This window comes from Pseudonaja textilis, chromosome 1 (assembly GCF_049901715.1).
Source record: "Pseudonaja textilis isolate UNSWEBS1 chromosome 1, rPseTex1.2, whole genome shotgun sequence".
NCBI classification, from domain to species: Eukaryota; Metazoa; Chordata; class Lepidosauria; order Squamata; family Elapidae; genus Pseudonaja; species Pseudonaja textilis.
In genome coordinates this window covers 320,051,166-320,077,200 of record NC_141990.1, presented here as the reverse complement: position 1 = coordinate 320,077,200, position 26,035 = coordinate 320,051,166, and the positions used below count along the sequence as shown (strand labels likewise).

The window sequence follows — 26,035 nt, the reverse complement described above, 5'->3', positions numbered from 1 at the left end:
CTCCTAAGGTTTTTCCCTGGGTGTGATTTTATTTAAGCCATTTCAGATTAAATTACGGTTTAACAGAGTTGGAAGGGACCTTGGAGGTCATTTAATCTAACCCCCAACCCAAGCAGGAGACCCTACACCATTTCTGATAGATGGGAGTCCAATCTCTTCAGTGATGAAGCTCCCACAACTTCTTGAAGGCAACTTCTGTTCCACGGGTTGATTGTTCTCACCGTCAGAAAGTTTCTCCTTATTTCCAGGTTGAATCTCTCCTTGTTCAGTTTCCATCCATTATTCCTTGTCTGACCTTCGGGTGCCTTGGAGAATAGCTTGACCCCCTTCCTCCTCTCTATGGCAGCCCCTCAAATATTGGAAGACTGTTATCCTGTCTCCCCTGGTCCTTCTCTTCCCTAGACTAGCCAAGCCCAGTTCCTGCAACCGTTCATCGTAGGTTTTAGTCTCCAATTCCCTCAATCATCCTGGTTGCTCTTCTCTGCACTCTTTCCAGAGCCTCAACATCTTTTTTACAGTGTAGGGATCAAAACTGGGTGCAGGACTCTAGGTGTGGTCTTTTTTCAAGGTCAAGAAACATCATAAACGTGAGTCAGATGCCAAGCATCTGGACGTAAATGATGCGATCACAGGGATGCTACAATGGTCGTAAGTGTGAAAAACCATCATAAGCAGGGGTGGGATTCTACCAGTTCGCACCTATTCGCTAGAACCGGTTGTTAACATTCTAAGCAGTTTGGAGAACCGGTTGTTAGAAGGAATTTTTACTGGCCTAATCCTGTAAGGAAGGCAGGAAGGAAACATTCTGGTGTTGCTTACGGAAACTGCCTCTCCGTTAACCCTTATTCCATTCTTGGCAGGACGAGACTTCCTGTTTCTGGAACTTCTCTGGAGTTTTTTTCCCCCTCCTTTGCTGGTACTTTGCTTGTGTGGAGTGACCATTCAAAGTTACAATGGCACTGAAAAAAGTGACTTAGGACCATTTTTCACAGTTACGACTGTTGCAGCATCCCCACAGTCATGAGAGGCCAGGTGAAGAGATGCGTGCCTCGATGTGAGTGATATTGAGTTGGCCACGCCCAGCTAATAACATAACCACCAAGCCACGCCCACCACCTAAGCCATGCCCACCACCTAAGCCACACCCACCAACTAAGCCACGCCCACCAACTAAGCCACACCCACAGAACCGGTTGTTGAAAAATTTGAATCCCACCCCTGGTCATAAGTCACTTTTCCAGGGCCGGTTTTTACTTCAAAACATTGACTAAGCGAACTGCTGTTGTTAAATCATGGACTACCTGTAGTAGATTAAACTCATTGTTCTCCTGTAGACATCCAAAGGGCAAGAAGTAAGTTATAAGTCGAGAACCACATGTAACCAGATCTTGAAAGACTGAACATACTTGATTTTGAACAATGTAGTGTTTTTATTTGTGTACTGCCTAGGATTGCTGAGTGTGTGTGTGTGTGTGTGTGTGCGTGTGTGTGTGTAGAAATTTAAAAAACCCATATAAGTGGGAAAACGAACGTGGTTAGGGGTTATGACTCCCCTTCAAAATTCAAACGAACAAAACAGAAAGCGGCCGTTTCACAATTAAATCAAACGGAAAGAAGTCTTACAAGATAACGGCTGGCAGAAACCACAGCATAAATCTTTACTCTGTCCGGCAAACCAGTCCTGGCAATAAATCTCCAGTCTCAGAGCTCCTTGCTGTAACGTCCTCACTCAAATAGTCATTTTGTTCCTGGCAAAATGTACCAGCCCAGCCGTGTCCTTTTATACTCATTGAGGCTACGTGCTAATTTACTGACTCGCTCTCCTCATTCGCTCCAGCTGAGTTTGCCTTTTCAACCGTCTTCTATTTTTTACATTTTACCACAAATTTTCCAAGTTCTCATCTCCACTAGAAGACTCTCTCAAAACTTCCCTGTCAGCCATTCCCGGCTGTTGATCAGATAAGGAACCAGAGGAGGTCAAAGGTCCTGACAATTCTAATACATCAGGTCTGTCGTCCTTTGTCACGTCCATCTCCTCATCCTGGTTATCAGTCCAATCACTGAGCCAGGCCGGCTCATATTTTTCTGCCATGACCTCCTCACTTGAACTCATATCAATCACAGGAGCTGAATCCAAGCCCGGAGCCACAACAGTTAGGGTTAGGGTGGAGAATTCCTCCTGCATCCAATTTTGAGCCAAGCATTTGCCCTTCCAACTCACCCGGGTACTTTCTGCCGAACAGTCAGTGAAAAACTCTTCCCATCCTGTCCAGGACGCAGCAACATGTTGCCATAATTTTCATTCTGCTCCAGAAGGGCCACTGCCTCCATTCTGGAGACCTGGAAGAAACAGCTAGGAGAAGAAAAAGAAAAGAAAAGAAAAAGAAAAGAAAAGAAAAGAGGGAGGGAGGAAGGAAGGATGAAGGGGAGGGAGGGAGGAAAGAAGGGAAAAGGAGGGGAAGGAAGAAGGGAGGGAAGGAAGGAAAGGTGAAGGAATGGAAGGAAGGAAGGAGGAAGGAAGGAAGGAAGGGAGGGAGGGAGGGAGGAAGGAAGAAGGAGGGGAGGGAAGGAAGAAAGAGGGAAGGGAGGGAAGGAGGGAAGGAGGAAGGAAGGAGAAAGGAAGGAAGAAGGAGGGGAGGGAAGGAAGAAGGAGGGGAGGGAGGGAAGGAGGAAGGAAGGAAGGAAGAAGGAGGGGGAGGGAAGGAAGAAGGAGGGGAAGGAGGGAAGGAGGAAGGAAGGAAGGAAGAAGGAGGGGAGGGAAGGAAGAAAGAGGGAAGGGAGGGAAGGAGGGAAGGAGGGAAGGAGGAAGGAAGGAGAAAGGAAGGAAGAAGGAGGGGAGGGAAGGAAGAAAGAGGGAAGGGAGGGAAGGAGGGAAGGAGGAAGGAAGGAGAAAGGAAGGAAGAAGGAGGGGAGGGAAGGAAGAAAGGGGGAAGGGAGGGAAGGAAGGGAAGGAGGAAGGAAGGAAGGAGGAAGGAAGGAAGAAGGAGGGGAGGGAAGGAAGAAAGAGGGAAGGGAGGGAAGGAAGAAAGGAAGAGAAAGAAGGAAGGAAGGAAGGAAGGAAGGAAGGAAGGAAGGAAGGAAGGAAAGAAAGAAAGAAAGAAAGAAAGAAAGAAAGAAAGAAAGAAAGAAAGAAAGAAAGAAAATTTTGAAGAGCTTGCAATACTGCAAGGTTGTTGGTCAACGGAAAGCACTTCTTTTATTTTATTTGTTTGCTTATTGTTTGTTTGTTTGTTTGTTTGTTTATTATTGGATGTTGGTCCTGCTCTTATTATTTTATAAGCAACTCAAGGTAGTACACACACACCCAACTTTCTCCTCTTATTTTTCCTACAACAACAACCCTGTGAGGTGGGTTGGCTCAAAGTCACCAAGCCAGTTTTCAGACCTAAGGTGAGACTACAGCTCTCAGTCTCCTCACCCACCTGGCTTTCATACCTAAGGCGGGACTAGAACTCCCCATTTCCTGGTGATTGGCCCAAAGTTACCCAGTTGGCTTCTATACCTAATGTGGGACTAGAACTCACCGTCTCCTGGTGATTGGCCCAAAGTCACTCAGACAGCTTTCATGCCTAAGGCGGGACTAGAACTCCCCATCTCCTGGTGATTGGCCCAAAGTTACCCAGTTGGCTTTTATGCCTAAGGCGGGACTAGAACTCACCGTCTCCTGGTGATTGGCCCAAAGTCACCCAGCTGGCTTTCTTGCCTAAGGCGGGACTAGAACTGAGTGTCTCCTGGTGATTGGCCCAAAGTCACCCAGTTGGCTTTCATGCCTAAGGCGGGACTAGAACTCACCATCTCCTGGTTTCTAGATTGGCCCTTTCACCACTCCACCAACCCGGCTTGATGGTGACTGTAATATAATTCACGATATAACCGGGTTTTGAAAGAAACAGATCAAGAAGGCGTCTTCCGATGTCCATCACAAGTTTGTCTATAAACAAACACCCCAAACAGCTCACAACTTACTCACTTGGGCAGTTTCTCTTCCCTTTCAAGAGTCACACCAAGGTTGGATCGCCTCTCTTGCTCCTTCTTCAAGGTTTCAGACAACCTGTACAGGTGTCCCGGCAGCAAAGACACGGATGCTGGGATCTTCATCTAAGGATAATAATGGAAGACAGGCTAAGTCAACACATTAACAGAGCTGGAAGGGACCTTGTAGGTCATCTAGTCCAACCCCCTGCCCAAGCAACAGACCCTACACCATTTCTGACAAATGGCAGTCCAGTCCCTTCTTAAACGTAAAAAATCTATGTTTTTAAAAACATTCAGAGGTAGTCCTCGGCTTACGAGCCTAAAATTGAGCCGAAAAATTTTCTGTTGCTGAGGGTGACATTTGTTAAGTGAATTGTCAGGACTCCAATAAATCCACCTCCATTCAAATCATAAGTCTCTAGCCGCATCTCTCAGAGTAAAATAATTGATTTATTAGGAGTGACCATGTCTGTGCTAGCTGGGTACAGCCGACACTAAAATACCACATTCATTTTCCCCTTGACCCTGGATGTATATTCTCCAATGGGACACATCCATAGCCAAGAGTCATCAATCATGCTCTCCAGTAATATTCTTGTGTGCTGACAGCTTTGGGCTGCCAAGATGATTATCTGAGGCATTTAAGGAATGCACTGCTTTCCTCCCACTCCCTTTCTGCTGGCAACTAAAAAGACCAAAGGAGTATTTTTTCAGTTGACATTCAGCTCCCCTCACTTCTTGAAGGTGACCTGTAAAACACAAAAGAAAACAAACTTATTGCAGGTATAGAACTTAGGGTTGTGAACCGCCCCCAGGTTTTGTTGGGTTTTCTGCATGGAAACCTCATCACAATGGACATTCCTACTCTTTACCCAAGGCTGAGGAGAGCGAGGAGTAGACTGCTGCCTTCAGAGATTGTGGGGGCTGGCAGCAGCAATGAGGAGGTTCCCGAGGAGCCTGTGCCAAGTGCATGTGCACGAAGGATTACTCGGAGGAAAGAACAGTTACAGAAGCACAGGCAACTCGGGAGTAAGGCTGCAAGGTAATGGCCCCTCCTTGCAGAAGGCAAAGACGCTCTGAAGCTCAGCCTTGTGGACATTATAGTTAATATTTGAAAATTCTTGTAGCTATTTTCTTATCTGTGGGTTTTTGGCAGCCTTGAACAACAACTTGGCAAGGCTCTTTCTTGTCTGAGCTAATTAGTTGGAAGCAGCCTTTTATTTGTGAAGAAACAGAATTCGTAGATTAAACTTTAAAAGGTTTAATCAGCCTTTGTCTTGTGTTTGTTCTTTTGGAACCAGGTTGGGTCAGAACAGCAGTTGATAAGTTAGTAATCTGTTTGTGAAGGTATCCTGGTTTCCCTGTGGATCTCCCGCTTGTCAGAAGGTCACAAAAGGGGATCGCGTGACCTTGGAACACAGCAATGGTCATAAGTATGAGTCAGTGGCCAAGTGTCTGAATGTGGATCACGTGATCATGGGGAATGCCAGAAAGATCTAAGTGTGAAAAACCGGTGATAAGTCACGTTTTTCAGTGCCATTGTAACTTTGAGCAGTCGCTAAATTAACTGTTGTAAGTCGAGGACTTATCTGTGTAAATCACCTTCATGTTTGTTCCAAGGCTCTTTAATTTGGAAGAAAAGTCACATAATTCCAGGTTGAGCCCCAAATTTCTGTTGGTAAGCACAGCAGCTATTAAAGTCAGCTTTGCTGCCAATTGCAACCTGTCTTACCGCCGTTGTTATGCGAATCACTGCTGTTGTGAAGGTTTCATACAGGTTCATGCCGACATGTTCATGCCTAATAAATCCTTTGAAGTTTTTGAAGCTCAGCTCAAGGCTCATGGCTTAATTAGGGCAACGGCCGGAATCCTGTCCAATGCGGTCGCTAAGTGAATCATTGACTTTGCTGGTCAGAAGATCGTAAAAGGGGAAACGGATGACCCTGGGACACTGCGACCATCATAAATATGGGTCAGGAGCCAAGTTTCTGAATTTTGACCGCGTGACCATGGAGATGCGCCAAGCTGAGGTTGACTTCCCGTTCCATTTTAAACATTGATCCCCTGCTGCTCTTGTCGCAATTTAAAATAAACAAGTACAAGTCATTCCAGAATGATTTATTGTGTCAACTAAAAAATACTTCTTTGGTCTTTTTAGTTTACTTTTAACAGAAAGGGGGTGCGGGAAAGTAGTGCATTCCTTAAATGCTTCATATAATTGCTAGGTGGCCGAAGCTGTTGGCGTGCAAGATTATTACTGGAGAGCATGATTGGCTATGGATGTGTCCTATTGGAGAATATACATCCAGTGGGTGGGGGAAAGACCAGGGTCAAGGGAGAAATGAATGGTGTGTCTTAGTGTCAGTTGCACCAGGTAACGCCAACATGGTCACTCCTAATAAATCATTATTATTTTTTTTCTCTGAGAGGCTTATGATTTGAATGAGGGGGTCTATTGTCGGAGCCCTGACATATTGCTTAAGAAGGCTGGCAGAGAATAAACGATTCCCTACCTCCACCATGGTGAGTATAAAACCTTTCCACATTTCTTGCTGTTCCAGGCTTTCCATCTGTAAAGGAAAAATGAAGCCTGTGTAAGGTAAGAATTATGCCAAGATTAGAGTTGTGGAATCATAAGAGTCAGTGGTGGGATTCAGCCGGTTCGCGCCGGTTCACAAGAACCGGTTGTTAACTTTCTGAGCAGTTTGGTGAATTGGTTGTTGGAAGACATCATTACGGCAGAGAACCGGTTGTTAAATTATTTGAATCCTACCACTGTATAGAGTCCTACGGTTTGAAAGAACCTTGGAGGTCATGAAATCATGGAGTTGCAAAGGTGGTTGTGGAATCATAGAGCCATAGGTATGGAAGGGACCTTGGAGGTCATGGAATCACAGAGTTACAGGGTGAGGAGAAGCAACCTTGGAGATATGGAATGACAGTTATGGGGGTTGCAACAGAGGTCGTGGAATCATAGAGTCACAGGGTTGGAAGGGACCTTGGAGGTCATGGAATTATGGAATTACAGGGTTAGGAGAAGCAACCTTGGAGATCATGGAATCCCCCAGTTATGGAGGTTGCAACAGAGGTCATGGAATCATTGAGTCACAGGGTTGGAAGTTACAGAAATGGAAGCAACCTTGGAGGTCATGGAATAATAGCTGTAGGGGTTGTAACAGAGGTCATGAAATCATAGAGCCAAAAGGTTAGCAGGAACCTTGGAGGTCATGGATTAATGGAGTCATGGGGTTGCTGTGAATCATAGAGCCACAGGGATGGAAGGGACCATGGAGGTCATGGAATCACAGTTATATAGGGGTTGCCATGCAGGTTTTGGCATCTTCGAGTCACAGGGGTGGAAGTGAAGCTACAGTATCATGGGGTCACAGGTTTGGAAGCAACCTTGAAAATCAGGGAATCGTGGAGTAATAGGGTTGCAAGGGAAGTAATGGAATCATAGAGTCACAGGGTTGAAATGGACCTTGGCCATCTTGGAATAATAGAGTCACAAGGTTGGAACCAACCCTGGAGGCCATGGAATCATAGAGTCACAAGGTTGGAAGATACCTTGGAGATCACGGAATCAAGTGCCATAGAGTTTTATAAGAGACCATGTAGTTCCACACAGGACTCCTTCAGACTATCTGAGATAAAACGGACATCCAATCTTAGCTGAAGACCTTCCAGTGACGGAGCCCACAAAATTCTAGAATTAATTTTGTTTTGTTGTGATTTAGATTCTAGATTGGGGGGCTGGGGGGGATCCTCACAAACTTGGCCACTTTAAGGCTTGTGGATTTCAATTCCCAGGATTCCTAAACCAACATGGCTAGCTGACTAATTCTGGGAGTTGAAGTCCACAAGTGGCCAAATTCGGAAACCCCTTGTTCTAGATTAATCCAGCCTTTTTCTAGCAGGATACAAATACCGACCAGGGTTTAAAGTAAAACAATAATAATAATTAGAAGATGATATGGTTTGGAAAGATTTTGCATCTTGCTCCAGTATACCACAACCACGTGCACAACCACGTTTATTTGAGGAACACCTCCTGGGTGGAGTATAATCCCTTCGTAACAAAAAAAAAGAAAGAACATACATTACCCTCAACTTTATTTCTTGGTTCCGCATCTTCAGTGTCAGCCCTGGTTTTTCTGTAGACATTGGACTCACACTTTTTGGACAGCTGTCTTCAGTCAGGGAGACCAAGTCAGTCAGATCGATTTTCTCAATATACTGGAGGTGAGGAAGAACAAGCACAAAACCTTTGCCAGACCACTTCTCGAATACAGCTTGTCCGCCTGGAACCCACACAGTATATTGGACATTAACACGCTTGAGCGGGTTCAGAGGTATCTATCGAGAAGAGTCCTCCACTCCTCTACTCACCATAGAACTCAACTATGCCTCCAGGCTCAAAATTTGGGGCCTGGACAATTTGGAACCACACCACCTGCAGTCCGATCTAAGCATAGTACGCAAAATTGTCTGCTATAACATCATGTCAATGACTTCTTCAGCTTCAACCACAATAATACACGGGCAAACAATCGATACACACTCAAGGTAAACTGCTCCAAACTCGAGGGCAGAAAATATGACTTTCAGCAACAGAGTGGTCCACGCCTGGAACGCTCTACCCGACTTCCGTTGTCACATCCTCAATCCCGCACAGCTTCAAACTGTCTACCGTGGAGCTCACTCCATTTCTAAGAGGTCCTTAAAGGGAGTGTGCATACATGCACCAGCGTGCCTACCGTCCCTGTCTTACTGGGCCCCGTTTATCTGTATTTACTCCTTTTGTTCATGTTAATGTTCATATCTTTACTTGTTCTCTCGTACACGTTTGACAAACCAATATAAATAGAAGTCAGTTTCCAAGCTTCTGGTCCTCAAGGTTGAAGTTTATCCAAGTCAGCTGCCACAGCTAGCTTTCTTTCTCCTTGTTTACATTTCTTTCCACCGGGTCAAACAGTTTCTTCTTTGGCCCAATAACTTTTTTCAAGATTCGAACAAAGGGGTTACGTCACTAGGATGTCAGCGTTCTGACTGACGAACCCAACCAAAGCAAGCATGGTCGAGACGATCCAATCTCCAAATACAAAACTTTATTGAGTACGTTGTTTCGGCACCGGTGAGTGCAAAACCAGACCCAGCTAATTCTCATGCAAAGCCACATCATTAAAATAAGTGGTGGGATTTAATTTTTTTTTACTACCAGTTCTGTGGGCAATGCTTGGTGGGCATGGCTTGGTGAACTTGGCAGGGGAAGTTTCCTGCAAAATCCCCATTTCCTCCCCACCCCACTAACCTGCTTTCCAGCTCCGTTCTCCTGTGCAAGGCAACCAAAGAAGACCCAGCCAATCAGCTGAGAATCAGGAGACAGAGAATCGGTGGGGGTAGGGCCAGTCAGAGGCGGGATCTGTTGGTTCTCTGAACCAATCAAAATTTCCACTACCAGTTCTCCAGAACCGGTCAAAACTGGCTGAACGCCACGTCTGATTAAAATATAGGATTCTCCCTCTCCCCTATTAGAGCCGGTCACATTGTCCAATGTGTTGTCTTTGTGTTGTTATGAGACAAAGTCTTTGGTTTTGGCAAACACCTGACCAAGTGTCCTTGGCTCTCACAGCTCACCTGGAGAATACATTCCATGTCATTTGCACACCACACAACACTGCACTGTACTTACCTGACTTTCTCTGTTGGTGTGATAGAAATACAGCATGGAGCCCCAAAGTCCAGCCCAGTATTTCTTATAATCCTATTAAAATAAAAGAGAACAGAGGAAGGATTAAATGGGATTCTCTTGAAATGGTAAAAGGGCTTTGATCGATCTTACAATCCTGTCCTCCATCTTGACTTTTTTGCCCCAACTGCAGTCAAGAACAGATTGGACTCTTTTTTTCTTCTTCTTCTTCATTTTTCTTTGCAATTTCTGGGATTTCCAGAGAGAAAAATGTTCCGTTGAAGTTCCATGTTTTACAGGTAGTCCTCATCTTACGACCGCAATTGAGCCCACAAGTTCACGTTGCTAAGTGAGACACATGTCGTGAGTTTTTGCCCCATTATATGACCTTACTTGCCACAGCTTTGAATTATTGCCCAGGTGGCTATTATGCCTAAGGCAGGACTAGAACTCAGAGTTTCCTGGTTTCTAAGCCAGCACCTTAACCTGGGTGGCGGTGGGGTGATTTTATTAGATTAATTTATTATACGACTCTTCTTTTATTATTTTTATTGTTTTTATATGAGTTTTTTTTTAAATTCTGTAAGATGCCTTGAGTCACCATGTGTGAATGGGTGGCAATAGAAATTCCCTAACTAAATAAATACCATGTTTTCCCAAAAATAAGACTTTATTTATTTTATTTTTTTTGCCACCCAAAAAAGGCTCCAGGTCTTATTTTCGGGGGAAGGCCTCCACTGACTAACTTCACTTGCGCGCGTCGCCCCCGGCTTCCTTTTCGTGGTCAGAGGCCTTCACAAACTTCTTCTGTGGCCGGCAAGGCTTTCCTGAAAGCTTCTGCAGCCGATAATGCAGCTTTGGATCGATCCAGAGCTTTGTTATCAGCTCCAGAGGCCTTCGGGAAAGCCTTGCCAGCCTTGCTGGCTGCAGAAGAAATGAGCCGGCAAGGCAGGTGTCGGGGTGTGCGAGGCCTGGCTACAACTGTCCAAAGGTAAGTAGTAGGGCAGCTCCACCTCCCCATCCACACCCTAGCTTAATTTTTACCTGTCCACTCTGGAGTGGGTGGAATCTTAATTAAGGCTTATTTTGGGGCAGTAGGGCTTATATTGGGTGCATGCATAAAAATCAAGCTAGGACTTACTTTCAGGGTAGGTCATATTTTGGGGGAAACAGGGTCCACATAACAGACTCGCATTTCCCTGCCATCACGGTCTGTTATTTTTGTAAGTTACCAAAACATGTGATGACCAAATGATTAGAAAAACAGAAACCTGAGACATACGAAATACAAAGTCCAGTTTTTGTGTACCACCGTCACTGAATGACACCGATCAGCCACTGAGGCCAATGGCAGCCAGGCCAAAGAGTTATCAAAGTTTATTTTCACGTCATGAGCCAGAAACAAAGAGCTGGAGGGGGGGGTCAACACGCCAACTTGAGGGGCTCTGAATTAGCGGATAGCTTTTCCAACAGCTGTTCTGTGTCTTCCTGCCAGCCTGACCAGGTAGACCAGTCAGGAAAAGTGACCTGAGGCTCATTTTACAAAGTGACCGAATCTTGCACGTCTTGACTGTACAATTTTGTCCCTGTTTCAGTCTCCTTTACAGCCTGAGAAATGAGGCGGGGTCTTCTTCTATCTGTTATGCGGCAGAGGGCTATGCGGCCTCTTATCCAGGGGTGGGCTTCTGGGGGTTCATAGAGGTTCGGAAGAGCCCCTTAGCTAAGACTCTGTGCAGTTTGGAGATCCCCCCAAATCCCACTCCTGGCTGGCCCCGCCCACCCTGCCCCGCCCTTCCCAGGAGTTCCCCCCGTGGCCCGTTTTCAATGCAGGTAAGTGCAGGCGCATGTGGAGACTTGGGAAGGGTGAAAAACAAGCCTCCCGGAAGTTCTGGAAGGCCGAAAATGGGCCCCGTTTCTGGCTTCCAGAGAGCCTCCGGAGTCCGGGGAGGCTGTTTTCACCCTCCTGGAGGCTCAAGGAAAGCCTCGGGAGCCCGGGAAGGGAAAAAAAACACCTCCCTTCCCGCTGTGGAGTAGAAGGCCGACTAGGCCACGCCCACTATGGCCAGGCACATCCAGCAACTGAGCAGAGAACTGTTTGCTAAAATTTTTGGAGCCCACCCCTGCTCTTATCTGACTGTTCCCTAGCTAAAATGTATTACCCCCCCAAATCTCTTATACAGCCTGAGAAACTAGGGAGGGTCTCTTCTGACCTTTTTTCTCCATCCGTTACACAGCAGAGGGCTATGCGGCCTCTTATCTGACTGTTCCCTGGCTAGAATGTATTACCCCCCCCAAATCTCTTATACAGCCTGAGAAACTAGGGAGGGTCTCTTCTGACCTTTTTTCTCCATCCGTTACACAGCAGAGGGCTATGCGGCCTCTTATCTGACTGTTCCCTGGCTAGAATGTATTTTCCATCTCCTGAGAAGCTAAGGAGGGTCCTTCCTTCTCCACCCGTTATACAGCTGTGGCCATGTTGCCCCTTATCCGTTCCCTAGACAGCATTCCCACCCACCCCCACTTTACAGCCCCAAAAAACTATGGAGGGGCCCTTTTAAACCTCTTTCTCCAACCATTATGCAGCTTCAGGCGATGCTGCCGTCAAGGCTGAAATGGACATACGCGTAGCCATTTTATTTAGCCTTTTTATATATTCTTTTTCTTGTCTCTCTCTTTGCTGGTTATGCGGGATAGCGGGGAAACCGTGGTGGGTATTCAGCCGGTTCGCACCGGATTGGGCAAACCGGTAGCAAGGATTTGGCGTGGGTCAGCGAACCGGTAGTAAGTTCTGGCTGGCCACGGCCCTGACCCGGTTGTCCAGTCGACGCTGGCCCACCCAATGCTCACTCACCCCGTCCACCTGACGCTCGCCCCTTAAGGTATTTCTTTCTTTTTTTTCCACCCCTTCCGACAATCCGTTGTTCATACAATCAGCCGTGACGGAATTCCCCTTGCTGAGGCCCAAGAAGGCAAAAAATGGCTCAGCCCCGCCCTTCCATTTTTCCCTTCCTGAGCCTCAGAGGAGCCTTATGAGAGTAAAAACGCCCCCCCGAGGCTCTTCTGAGGCTCAGAAGGCCCCCCAAAATGGGTAGGGGGAGTGGCTGCAAAAAAGCATAACAAACAAACAACCCCCCACCTACCAAGCTATGCCCACAGAACCAGTAGTAAACATTTTTGAATCGCACCACTGGGTGGGGTGTGGGGGGGAGAGCTTTTGGGCTTGCCACATTCTTAAGGTGGGAGGAATAGAGATCGAATTGTTTAGGCTAGGTGGGTTCTTCTTCCCGTGGGAACAAAAGCCGACCCTTGCTGAGACCTGGAGGTGGATATTGAGGACGCCAGGCAAACGTTGATTTACTTCTATTGGGGAATGTGACTTTTGGGGGGCTGGTTCTAACTTCCAATATTATGTGGTGTAATTCCAGGTGGTGTCAGATCCGGAATTACCGCAGACTTTTGCCAATTTGATACTTTCCGAAATAAAAGAAATGGTTTCCGAAGGCGGACTTTGCTCTTTTCTTTTTTTAAAATGGATTTCATCCCTTGGAAACCTGACGGCCGCCTCTTACCTGACCGTTCACCAGGCAGCATCTCTTACCGCCACCCCCTCCTCTTTTACAGCTTGAGAAACTAGGGAGGGTTCCAGGGGTGGGCTTCAAAAAATTTAGCAACGGGGTTCTCTATCCGGTTGCTGAGTGGGCGTAGTCAGGGTGGGCGTGGCCTAGTTCAAGGGTAGGGAAACCTGGCTCTTTGATATCACTTATGGACTTCAACTCCCAGAATTCCTGAGGGAGCCATAAAAGGTTCCCCATCCTTGGCCTACTGGTTTTTCCAGTTGTGAGGGAAATCAATGTTTGACTTGAATGGGACTGTTTAGGAAGTGGTGTTTTGGGGCTCCTGAGGCTTTCCTCGAGCCTCCGGGAGGGTGAAAACAGCCTCCCCGGGCTCCGGAGGCTCTTCGGAAGCAGGAAACAGGTCCATTTCCGGCCTTCTTGAACTTCCGGGAGGCCCATTTTTCACCCTCCCGGAGCCTCTGCGTGCACCCTGCACTTACCTGCATCTAAAACGGGCCATGTGGTGACCCCGGGGAGGGGAGGGGTGGGCGGGGCCAGCCAAGAGTGGTTCTCCAAACTGTGCAGAATCTTAGCTGGGGGTTCTCCCGAAACCCCCGCGAACCTCCAGTAGCCCATCCCCGGAGAGCTCCTTCTAAATCTCTTTCTCCGTCTGTTATACAGCTGCAGGCTAGTCGATCTCTTATCTGCTTATTCCGAAGGCAACATTTCTTCCCGAGTCTCCGAAGAAACTAGGGAGAGTTTCGTGTGAGTTTCTTCCTCCATCCGTTATGCAGCTTCAGGCTACGCTGCCTCTTATCTGACTGCTCCTCGTAGGCAGCATTCACCTTCCCCACCCAGCCCGTCTCCATTAAAAGACCGAGAAACTGAGTTGGGGAGGGATTGGTCCCTTTTGAGTCCCTTTCTCCATCCGTTAGGCAGGTAGTCCTCGATTTACGATCACAAGGGAGCCCGGAACTCACTTTGCCAAAGCGAGGCCTTCGTTCGGCGAGCTTCGCCCCGTTTCTTTTCTTGCCGCATCGGTTAAACTCCGCGAATTGCCTGCGGCTGTTTAACTTAAGTTGCCAATCCGGGTTGTTGAGGGAAGTCGGCTTCCCCGTTGACTTTGCTTTGTCGGGAAGGGGATATCGCGCGACGGCAGGGACACTGCGACCGTCGTAAATAGGAACAAGCCTCTGAGTGTTCGATCAGGAGATACTGCAACGGTCGTTAAGTGTGAAAAACAGACATCGGTCACCTTTTTTTTCCCCTCTCACTGCCGTTGTAGCTTGGAAATGTTGTAAGTCGAGCCTCTACAGCACAGGGCCAAGCCACCTCTTATTTGTCCATTCCGCAGGATCAATTTTTCGTCAGTCTCTCAAAGTCTTTCTCACATACCTGTACATTTCCTAATATGCCAGACCAAGGCTCTAATTTGAAGCCCACCCACCCACCCTGATTAAAATTCAGACCCTGCCCTCATTTCCCATGTGTGTGTGTCTGTGTGTGTGTGTGCGCGGGGGGAAACCAGCTGTATTCCCCTCCCCACCACAGAAGGGCACAGCTTCCAAAGAGCCACCGTTCTGGTTTCCCCGCGGCCTTTTGACTTCCCCCGTTTCTTTTCCGTAAACAAGAGGAAAGTTACCTGGTCCCACGGATTCTTTTTCTCCAAGAAGCCCTCGTAGTAATGGGGGGGCAGAGCGGACTTGGCTTTGGCTGACCGCTGGCCCGGGGCGGCCATCGCTTCCCCTCCACTCTGGCCAGAGAAACCAGCGGCTGAAGGTTTTTCTCTCTCTCTCTCTCTCTCTCTGTGCAGAGTTGTGGAATCCACACCAGGAAGCAAAAATGCAATAAATTCAGTGGCACGGATTTTATTTTATTTTTTTTCTTCTTCTTCTTCTTCTTCTTCCTGGTTTTTTTTCTTTTTTTTCTCCCAGGTACCTGTAAATTTCCCCCGGGAGGCCGAACAGTCCGTGTGGTGCCCTTGGCCTCTCGGACCTTGGACAGGGGAAGGGAAAGGCCGGAGTATTTTAGCCAGCTGGTTTCTTCCTCGCTTGAGTTCACACGAAGAAAAGGAGGCGGCTGGCTTTTGTTCCGGAGGCAGAGACGATGCATTCGCAGCCTTGCTGGTTGGTCTCAGCCGGCTGTCGCGATCCGAATCTGGCTCTGCCCCGTCGGCCAAGCAAGTTTGGGGTTTTTATTTTTTATTTTTTTCCAAACGGAGGGGAAGAAAGGAGAGAAGAGGAGCAGGGTTTTCTGAGAAAGGGCAGAAAGCAGCTTTCAAGAAGTCCTGGCCAGAGTTCAAGTCCAGCCTGTTTGCTGTTGGGGAAATTGAGGCTGAGTTCCTGATGACCATCAGGGGGCAGGAGAGAGAGAGAGAGAGAGAGAGAGGAAGAGAGAGAAAGGGAGAGAGGGAGAGAAAGAGTGAGAATGGGAGGCAGGGAGAGAGAAAAAGAGCAAGAAGAAGGACGGAGGGAGAAAGAGAGAGAGAGAGAAAGAGCGAGAGAAAGGGACGAAGAGAGAAGCAAGAGAAAGAGAGAGAGAGAGAGAAAGAGTGAGAGAATGGGAGGGAGGGAGAGAGAAAGAGCAAGAGGAAGAGACAGAGGGAGAAAAGAGAGAGAGAAAGAGAGAGAGAATGGGAGGGAGGGAGAGAGAGAGAGAGAAATAGAGAGAGAAAGGGAGGGGGAGAAAGAGAAAATGAGCAAGAGAAAGGGAGGAGAGAGAAAGAAAGAAAAAGAGAATGAGTGAAAGGGAGGGTGGAAGGGAGAGAAAGAGAGAGAGAATGGGAAGGAGGGACAGAGAGAGAGAGAAAGAAAGAGAGAAAGGGAGGGGGAGAGAGAAAGAGGAAAAGAGATAGAGTGAGAGAATGGGAGGGAGAGAGAGAGAGAGAAAGAGAGAGAGAAAGGGAGGAGGGAGAGAGAAAATGAGCAAGAGAAAGGGAGGAGAGAGAAAGACAGAAAAAGAGAATGAGTGAAAGGGACAGAGAGAAAGAGAGAGAGAATGGGAAGGAGGGAGAGAGAAATAGAGAGAAAGGGAGGGAGAGAAAGAAAGAGCAAGAGAGGGAGGGATGTAGAGAGAGAAAGAGTGAGAGAATGGGAGGGAGGGGAGAGAGAGAGAGAAAGAGAATGGGAAGGAGGGAGAGAGAGAGAGAAATAGAGAGAGAAAGGGAGGAGGGAGAAAGAGAAAATGAGCAAGAGAAAGGGAGGAGAGAAAGAAAAAAGAGAATGAGTGAAAGGGAGAGTGGGAGGGATAGAAAGAGAGAGAATGGGAAGGAGGGACAGAGAGAAAGGGAAAGAAAGAGAGAAAGGGAGGGAGAGAGAAAAAGGGGAAAAGAGAGAGTGAGAGAATGGGAGGGAGAGAGGGAGAGAAAGAGCGAGTGAAAAGGAGGGAGGGAGGGAGAGAAAGAGTGAGAGAATGGGAGGGAGGGAGAGAGAGAGAGAAAGAGTGAGAGAATGGGAAGGAGGGAGAGAGAGAGAGAAAGAGAGAGGGAGGGGGAGAGAGAAAATGAGCAAGAGAAAGGGAGGAGAGAGAAAGACAGAAAAAGAGAATGAGTGAAAGGGAAGGAGGGAGGGAGAGAAAGAGAGAGAGAATGGGAAGGAGGGACAGAGAGAGAGAGAGAGAAAGAACAGACTAAAGGGAAGGAGGGTGAGGGAGAGAGAGATAAAGGCACTCTGGTTTTTCAGGGACCTTTGGGTCAGCCACATTCTCTCAGCCCGGCCTACTTCGCAGGGTTGCTGTGGGGAAGAGAGAAGGACGGAGGGGCATCAGACAGGTCCTCCACCTTAAATTACTTATACAAATATTGAAGGTGGGATATAAATAAATAAAGTTAAGAAGAAATAAAGAAGGTGCAAAAGGAGAGAAGAAAGACTGGAGGGAAAAAAAAAACAAGCAATATCCATCTTTTTTTCGGTGCAGTAAAACACACCAAGATTCACAGATTACAAATGTTGACCTATCTAAATATCACAAGCCACCTCTCTCTATTTATTGCTAGCTCCATATCTGTGCGTCACTACAAAACTATACGGTCGGTCTTAGTTTTTGGGGAGGAAAATAAGGGGGAAAAAAATTCTGCCTCTGCCTACCAGCATCCATCGGTATTCATCTGGCTAGCGTCCTGTCAGTGTGTGTGAGAGAGTTGAAAGCTGTTTGGAAACTGGAACAGTATTTGCTGTGTGAGCAAGAAGGAGACAGCAAGGAGCCCGGGCGTGGCTTAGCTCAACTGTTCTGTACTAAAGCTGCCTGGTGCTGTGAAACTGAAACCGAAGCCGCAACTCCTCTCCTTTGCTTGTGTTTTGCATTTGGGACGGATGCCGCGATGGTCGCTAAGTGTGAAAGGCGGTCCTTAACTCCCTTTTTTTCTGTGTGGTAGTAAGTTTGAGCCGTCACTAAACGAACTGCTGTAAGTCAAGGACAACCTGTATTAAAAAAAACAGTCAACAGGTTAAGCCAAACACGACACTTATCTTCAAATCTCTCTGTTCACGCAAACCTAAAACGAGAGTTTGGAGGTGTCTTTCTTTCATTTTCCAGAACTGGTTTTTAAAGAGAAACAAAAATGGATTAAGATGAATGGATTAGCAGGGACCCTGTAGGTCATCTAGTCCAACCCCACCCCCCTCCAAAAGCAGGAGACAAATTCTTCTGCTTGAATTAAAGCTGGTATCTCTGCCAACTTCCAGGGCGCTGTCCCTTTAAGAGAAATGCCACCGGACCAAATTGGCAGCAATTCCTTTTTGAACTGGAGCCCAGAAATATCTTGTTTATCTACCCAGAAATATCTTGTTTATCTACCCAGGGCAAATCCAGCCTTTCCTAGCTGGCTGGCAAACCTAGAAGGTTAAATCTCTTCTTTGCAGGGTTTTTTTTTTGGTAAATCACCGCCGGTCGATCTGCTATTTGTCTTTCCACATTCCAGGAGCTCTGCCCTTTGCAACTTCAATAAATATTCTTCTTTTGTTTATTTATTTAAAAAGGTTGATGGAAAGAGGCTGTATGCCACAGAGGCGGGAGAGAGAAAAACAGATACAGCTGTTTTTCCTCCTCCGCTTGTCTTTTTAAACCGTTTGCTAGTCCTCCCAACCGTTGATTTAGTATAATAGAATAACGGAGTCGGAAGGGGCCTTGGAGGTCTTCTAGCCCAACCCGGGCGTGGGATTCGCTGCCCGGTTCCTGGGTGGACTTGGCCATGGTGGGCCTGGCCTACTGGTACTACTGGTTAGGGCCGTTTTACGCCTTTCCCAGAGTCCGGAGGCTTCCCTCAGACCTGTGGGAGGGCGAAATCGGCCTCCCCTGGACTCCAGAGGCCTTCCGGAAGCAGGAAACAGGCCCGATCCCGCACTTCTGGAAGGCCCATTTTTTCCCCCCTCTCAGAGCCTCCGCTCAGACCCTGCGTTGAAAATGGGCCATATGGAGACTCCTGGGAGCGGTGGGGCAGGCTGGGGGGGGGCGAGCCGGTGGGTTGAAATACCGGTTCGGCGAAACCAGATACACAAATTTAACATCCAGTTCGCCCAAATTGGTCCAAACTGGTAGAATCCAACCCCTGGCCCAACCCCAAAAACCAAACAAATTCCAAACAAATGATTGTCCGATTTCTTCTTAAACAGTCCCCAAGGTGATTTTTTTTCTCTTTTTCAGGAGGAAATTGGACTTCCTGGTTTTTGAAAATGTTTCGCTTCTCATCCAAGAAGCTTCTTTAGCTCTGACTGGATGGTGGAGGAACGGAAGGATTTATTTCCTTGCAGACAGCTGGTCGTTTGCATCCTTTTAGAGGGTCGTTGAGGCCACCTGGAGGTTTATCTGTGTCCTCGGGGTCACCTGAGTGGTGCTCCAGGTTGCTGTAGTCTCCAAATCCTCTGCAAATCCGTTCCTCCTCGCACACCATCCTTTGGAAATCCAGTAGGAATGGATTTCCAGAGGGCAAAATTGCAGGCTACAGGAACCATTTGCACTACTCAGGTGACCCTGAGGACACCGATTAAACCTTCAAGTGGCCTCAACGACCCTCTAAAAGGATGCAAATGACCAGCTCAGCTGTCTGCAAGGAGTATAAATCCTTCCGTTCCCCACCATCCAGTCAGAGCTGAAGAAGCTTCTTGGATGAGAAGCGAAACGTCTTCAAAGAAAAACCTGAAACAGCACCTGATTTGAGGACACAGATAAACCTCCAAGTGGCCTCAACGACCCTCCAAAAGGATGCAAATGACCGGTTCAGCTGTCTGCAAGGAATATAAATCCTTCCATTCCCCACCATCCAGTCAGAGCTGAAGAAGCTTCTTGGATGAGAAGCAAAATGTCTTCAAAGAAAAACCTGAAACAGCACCTAATCTGAGGACACCGATAAACCTCCAAGTGGCCTCAACGACCCTCTAAAAGGATGCAAATGACCGGTTCAGCTGTCTGCAAGGAGTATAAATCCTTCCGTTCCCCACCATCCAGTCAGAGCTGAAGAAACATCTCGGATGAGAAGCGAAATGTCTTCAAAAGAAGAAAAACAACCAGAAAGTCTAGTTGCTTCTTGAAAAAAAGCACTTTTGGATCAACCATGATCTGGATGGCTGAGAATCTCTACGGACTCTTCTTGAAAGCCTCCAGTGATGGAGGACCCAGCTTCTGAAGGCAAGTCATTCAGCGTAACAGAATAACCGAATAACACAGTTGGAAGGGATGGATGAGCCATCTGCTAAAATAAAGCCAGGTCATACACACACCTGAAAGTAAATCAGGAAGCCTCTAATTGTGGGGTCTGTCCGGCAGGAATCCTTATCCACAGGAAATATTCACATGTAAATCTTGTAACAATCCTGGCTAGTTAGAAAGCTGATAAAAATAACAGGAGTTAGACAACTTGCAGACCTCAGCTAAAAGTTAGGAATAGAGAGGGCAGCAAATCAAATGTATAATTAGATCACTCTAATTAGCCAAGACTCGGGAATAAGGACAGCTAGAGACCAACAGAAGAAATTGTAGAATTATTACTAAAATGTTTATTAGATGGTATTTCTTATTATCTCGTTTTCTCCCACCTTCTCCTTTAGTGAAAATGTAACAGATAACAGATAATCAGAGTTGGAAGGGACCTTGTAGGTCATCTAGTCCAACCCCCCCACCCTTACACCATTTCTAACAAATGGCAGTCCAATCTCTTCTTGAAAGCCTCCAGGGATGAAGCATCTACAACGTCTAGTGACAAGCAGTTCCCCTGGTTAATTGTCCTCACTGTTAGGAAGTTTAATCTCCTTAATTCCAGGTTGCTTCTCTCCTGGATTAGTTTCCATCCGTTGTTTCTTGTTCTGCGTTCAGGTGTTTTGGAGAATAGCTTGACTTCTTCTTTTTGGGAATGGGACAACTTGCCACGAGAAACCTCAAACCGAGTTCTGGGATTCTACCGCCATCTATTGCCATCATTGCAACGTTCTGCAGGTAGTCCTCAACTTACAACAATTCCTTTAGTGACTGTTCAAAGATACAAAACGGCCCTGGAAAAAAGGGACTTATGACCGTTTTTCACACTTATGACCATCGCAACCTCCCCATGGTCAAGTCACTTGATCACTTTTGGACACTTGGCAACTGGTTTCTATTTACTGACAGTCGCAGCATCCGGGAGTCACGTGATTCCCTTAAGCCCGATTCACTTAATAACCAATTTATCGAACTGCAGTGATTCGCTTGACGGCTGTGGCCAGGAAGGTTGTAAAACAGGACAAAAGTCACCGCTCAGCAAACAATTGTGGCTCTATTGTGGTCGTAGGTCGAGGACTACCTGTATAGCAGAGCAAACAGCACCCTCTGCTGGTCAGCTTCTTCCTTGCAACCTTCAAGGGCTGAAAAAATCAATAATTCGTTTCCTTTCCGCCTCCCTTTTCTAAGTGCCAAAACTTTGATGAATACAGCAAATCCTCGACTTACAACGGTTCCTATAGGGATCGTTCAGAGTTACAACGGCGCTGACTCTGGACCGTTTTTCACACTTACAACCACTGCAGTCTTCCCCACGGGGACGCGATCGAAATCCTGACACTCGACTCACAATTGGGATTGTTCCGGTGTCACACGATCAACTTTTGCAACCTTCTGACCAATGGAAGTCAACAAGGGCAAACCAGATTCGCTCAAACAACCGTTTTCCTAACGTTTTCCTAACTGCAGTGGTTCACAACCAGGGTGGCCAGAAAGGGGGTAAAATGAGTCCAAACTCAGGGACCTTGGAGGTCATCTAGTCCAGCCCCTGCTCAAGGAGATAAGGGACTGTCTAGAGACCCTTCTTAAGAACCTCCAGGGGACGGAGCGCCCGCTTAATAAATGTCTTGATTAGCAACAGAAATTTCAGGCTCCATTATGGTCGTAAGTCGAGGACTACCTGTATAAGGAATCCCTCTACTTGAGACCCGAATTTCCATGGCTAAGAAGGATGGTTGTTGAACGTCCAGTAACGCAACTTGGGTGGGGGGTTTTGTTTTGTTATTTGCAACAGTGGTAATAAGGCCAATCCCTGCAGGTAAGTGAATCATACAGTCGAATGGTTGTAAGTCGAGGAATAGCTGTAATTGCTAGAGGCCTCAGGGGTCACTGTTTAGGTGACTGAAGTGGGGTCCCTTGTAATATTGGGTTGTGTGGGGCATGTCACTCACATAGTGAGCTGTGACTCCCATGTCTTTTTGATGTTTTATTGCTTTTCTTTTTTTAAAAAAGGAGTTTTTAATCATCTAGTATAGTTTTTACATTTTACCTGCCGCGAATTGCTTATTCCTTTGTAATGTGTTAGGCTGGCCTTACCACTGGACTCTGTTGATTCCTTCTGGCTGTGTTCTTCCTTCCTTCCTTCCCTCTATCTATCCTTCCTTCCTTCCTTCCTTCCTTCCTTCCTTCCTTCCTTCCTTCCTTCGTCTCTCCCTCCCTTCCCTCCCTTTGTCCCTCCCCCTCCTTCATCTTCCTCCCTCCGTCATTACTTGTTCCTTTTCTTTCTTACCTTCTCTTTCCTCCTCCCTCCTTCCCTCCCTTTTTCCTTCCTTCCTCCCTCCTTTCCTCCCTTTCTCCCTCTCTCCTCCCTCCCTCCTTTCCCTCCTCCCTTCCTCCTTCTCTCTCTTTTTTCCTCTCCCTCCTTCATCTTCCTCCCTCCCTCCCCCTGTCATTACTTGTTCCTTTTCCTTCTTTCCTTCTTTCCTCCTTCCCTCCCTTTTTCCTTCTTTCCTCCCTCCTTTCCTCCCTTTCTCCCTCCCTCCTTTCCCTCCTCCCTTCCTCCTTTTCTCTCTTTTTTCCTCCCCCTCCTTCATCTTCCTCCCTCCCCTGTCATTACTTGTTCCTTTTCCTTCTTTCCTTCTTTCCTCCTTCCCTCCCTTTTCCTTCTTTCCTCCTCCCTCCCTCTTTCCTCCCTCCCTCCCTTTTTCCTTCTTTCCTCCCTCCTTTCCTCCCTTTTTCCGTCCTGCACCCCTCCCTCCCTTCCCTCCTCCCTCCCTCCTTTCCTCTCTTTTTCCTCCTCCTCCTTCATCTTCCTCCCTCCCTCCCTCCGTTATTTGTTCCTTTTCTTCCTTTCCTTCTCTTTCCATCTCCCTCCCTCCCTCCTCTTTCCTTCTTTCCTCCTCCCTCCCTCCTCTTTCCTTCCTTTCTTCTTCCCTCCCTCCCTCCCTCCCTCTCCTCCTTTCTCCCCTCCCTCCTTCCCACCTTCGCTCCCCCTCGCCGCCTCTCTCCTCCTCCTCCTCCTCCTGCCCGGCTCCTGCCTTTTCTCCGCCTCCCTTTGTTTCCGTCTCCCGCGGCCGGCCAGGCGAGGATGCTGCCGGCCTGAAGCAGAGCAGCGCCGGGGCCATGACTGCTGCTTCGGCGGCGGCGGCGGCGGCAGGTAAGGCGGGCCAGGTGCGGAGGCTCCGGCGTCCCTCGGCGGTCTGCGAGGCGAAGGTGCCTCTGAGCACGTACAGAGGGCGGGCGGAACGGAGGGGGGAGGGGGGCTTTGGAGCAGGGGGGGGGAGGGAGTCTTCCTGGAACCCCTCCCACCCCCGGGGGCTTCGTTGCACCCACTTGCCGGCGTTGGGGAAAGGGTTCCTGAGCATGGGCAGAGGGCGGCCGCGGGGGGGAAAAAAAAAAGCTGCGGGAGGGAGGCAAAAACCTTAAAACCGGTAAGAAAAGGAGGAGAAACCATAGGAAGGAGCGAAGAGCAGCGCTTCTCACCCTGGGTAAACCTTTCAAGATGGCTGGACTTCAACTCCCAGAATTCCCCAGCCAGCATCGGTGGGGGGCTGAGGAATTCTGGGAGTTGAAGTCCACCTGTCTTGAAAGGCTTGTCCGGGGTGAGAAGAATGGCTTGTTATGGAGATGCGGTTTTGCCAAACCTGACCTCTTGGGTGGGGGGGAGGGGAGGTGGATAAGGAGGGGAGGAGGGGCTCTTTGGGATCATCCAGATGGGCCCGGGGTGCTGGGAGGGGGGGGGGGGATCTTCTGTCATTCTCTAGTCTAGCTCTTAATTTTTGTTCAACTCATATCAATAATGAAGATTTAAAGGCGCCCTCCACAAAGGTGATCTCTCTCTCTATATATATATATATTCTCTCTCTCCCTTTCTCTTTTTTAATTATTTCTCTCTCTCCCTCTCTATCATCCATCTTTGTCTGTCTGTCTGTCTATCATCTATTTATATCTATTAATATCTATATATCTTTAAGAAGATCTTAGATAACCATTTGTCTGAATTGGTGTAGGGTTTCTTGCCTGAGCAGGGGGTTGGACTAGAAGACCTCCAAGGTCCCTTCCTTCTATTCTATTCTATTCTATTCTGTTCTGTTCTGTTCTGTTCTGTTCTGTTCTGTTCTGTTCTGTTCTGTTCTGTTCTGTTCCGTTCCGTTCCGTTCCATTCCATTCTATTCCATTCTTTTCTATTCCATTCCGTTCCGTTCCGTTCCGTTCTGTTCTATTCTATTCTATTCTGTTATTATTCTATTCTATTCCATTCTTTTCTATTCCATTCCATTCCATTCCATTCTATTCTGTTATTATTCTATTCTATTCCATTCTTTTCTATTCCATTCCATTCCATTCCATTCTATTTTATTCTATTCTATTCTATTATTCTAGTCTAGTCTAGTCTAGTCTATCCTATCCTATCCTATCCTATCCTACCTTCCTATCCTATCCTATCAGTATCTATCTCTGATCTATCTATCCATCTTCATCCATCCATCCATCCATCCATCTATCCTTTTCTCTCTAATCTACCTAACTATCTATCATTAATTAGCTATTATCTGCCTTACTAAGGCTTTATAGAGTGGTATTAGTGCCTCCCTTGATCTCGATTGTATCCTTCTGTTAATGCAACTTAGGATCACATTGGCTTTTTTGGCGGCGGCTGCACATGGCTGGCTCCTATTTAGCTGGTTGTCCCACTAAGACTCCAAGATCACTCTCACAGTTCCTGCTATTGAGCCTGGTTTCACCCAGTCTATATGTGTCCTTTTGGTTTGTCTTGCCTAAGTGTAGGACTTTCCTTTTCTCTCCACTGAATTTTATTTATTTAGATGGGGCCCAGGGTTCGAGTCTGTCGAGATCCCTCTGGATCTTGAGCCTATCTTCTTGGGCGTTGGCTCTTCCTGCCAGCTTAGCATCATTGGCAAAGGTTTTCCTGATCCTCCTCAGAAGAAGGATGAAACGAAGATGGAGTGAGATCTCCATCTTCTGATTTCGTTTCCTGCCTCCATTCCAGGGATGGACGTGGAATCGCTGGCTGGGGACGAATGTCTGGAAGAAGATGAGGAAGAGCTGGAGACCAGCTTGGAAGACCCCGAGCAGGACAGCGTGGGGAAAACCGTGCCGGGTGGACGCAGCTGTGGCCTCCTCACCCGCCGAGGAATCACACTACGGGTTCTTCTCAAAGACGGGCTGATTGAACCCGGGCAAGGAGTCCTCTCTATTTATTATCTGGTAAGAGAGCTTCTCTTCCGCCTCCCTCTCTGTCAAAAATCGCAAGATGGCCGCCCGTCAAGTGCGAGCAAAGGATTACGGTATTTCCCAAACGTGCTATTTTTATTTCAAAAGGCGACTGGACTTTCTGGTTATTTCTTTTTGAAGACATTTCACTTCTCCTCCGAGAAGCTTCTTCCACTCTGACTGGAGGGTGGGGAATGGAAGGATTTATGCTCCTTGCAGACACAGCTGGTCGTTTGCATCCTTTGAGAGGGTCCTTGAGGCCACTTGGAGGTTTATCGCTGTGCCCTCAGGGTCATCTGAGTGGTGCAAATGGGTGGGCAGCCTTCTTGGAACTGGGGAAAGGACAGATCTGTATGTTGGAGAAACCAAACAGCCGCTACACAAACATAGGAGAACAAACCCGTCAGGATTAGATTCAGCACTTCTATCTGCATTTAAAAGACAAAGGGCGCTCTTTTGAAGACAACAAAAGCCCCCATTTTGGACAGAGAGGACCTCAGGTTTGAAAGGGGTCAAAGAGGCCACCTGTTGTCCAAACTGAACGGCCCTCCCTCAACAGCGGGGGAGGGATACGACGTCGTCTATCTCCAATCTACAACAGGGTCCTTTCAACAGTTCCAAAAAGGCTCCACACCCATTAGCATCACTCAGGTGACTCTGAGATAACAGATTAAACCTCCAAGTGGCCTCAGCGACCCTCTAAAAGGATGCAAATGACCAGGTGTCTGCAAAGGAATGCAAATCCTTCTGTTGCCCACCATTCAGTCAGAGTTGAAGAAGCTTCTTGGATGAGAAGGGAAATGTCTTCAAAGAAAAACCAGAAAGTCCAGTTGCCTCCTGAAAAAAGCCCTTATGGGACAACCACGACCTGGATCTCCATAGACGTTACAGTATTTGT

At 47.4% G+C, this 26,035-nt stretch overlaps 2 protein-coding genes and 1 long non-coding RNA gene across 3 annotated transcripts in view; 1 reads left to right on the top strand and 2 right to left on the bottom strand.

Annotated features, from left to right (window-relative positions):
* The window catches only part of STAP2 (signal transducing adaptor family member 2), a 32,353-nt gene extending 16,153 nt beyond the window's left edge, over window positions 1-16,200 (bottom strand). The window contains exons 1-6 of the mRNA XM_026720361.2: window positions 14,861-16,200; window positions 9,668-9,739; window positions 8,080-8,211; window positions 6,489-6,545; window positions 3,971-4,098; window positions 2,222-2,353 (exon numbers count right to left, since the gene is read on the bottom strand). Coding sequence (XP_026576146.1) covers window positions 2,222-2,353; window positions 3,971-4,098; window positions 6,489-6,545; window positions 8,080-8,211; window positions 9,668-9,739; window positions 14,861-14,956 — 617 coding nt within the window. The 5' untranslated portion in view covers window positions 14,957-16,200. The remainder of the gene's footprint in view (window positions 1-2,221; window positions 2,354-3,970; window positions 4,099-6,488; window positions 6,546-8,079; window positions 8,212-9,667; window positions 9,740-14,860) is intronic.
* The window catches only part of LOC148128374 (uncharacterized), a 452,998-nt gene that overhangs the window by 416,789 nt on the left and 10,174 nt on the right, over window positions 1-26,035 (bottom strand). The gene's annotated exons all lie outside the window — the stretch shown is intronic.
* Window positions 22,746-26,035, top strand: part of MPND (MPN domain containing) — a 28,083-nt gene continuing 24,793 nt past the window's right edge. The window contains exons 1-2 of the mRNA XM_087922638.1: window positions 22,746-23,059; window positions 24,914-25,131. Coding sequence (XP_087778764.1) covers window positions 23,026-23,059; window positions 24,914-25,131 — 252 coding nt within the window. The 5' untranslated portion in view covers window positions 22,746-23,025. The remainder of the gene's footprint in view (window positions 23,060-24,913; window positions 25,132-26,035) is intronic.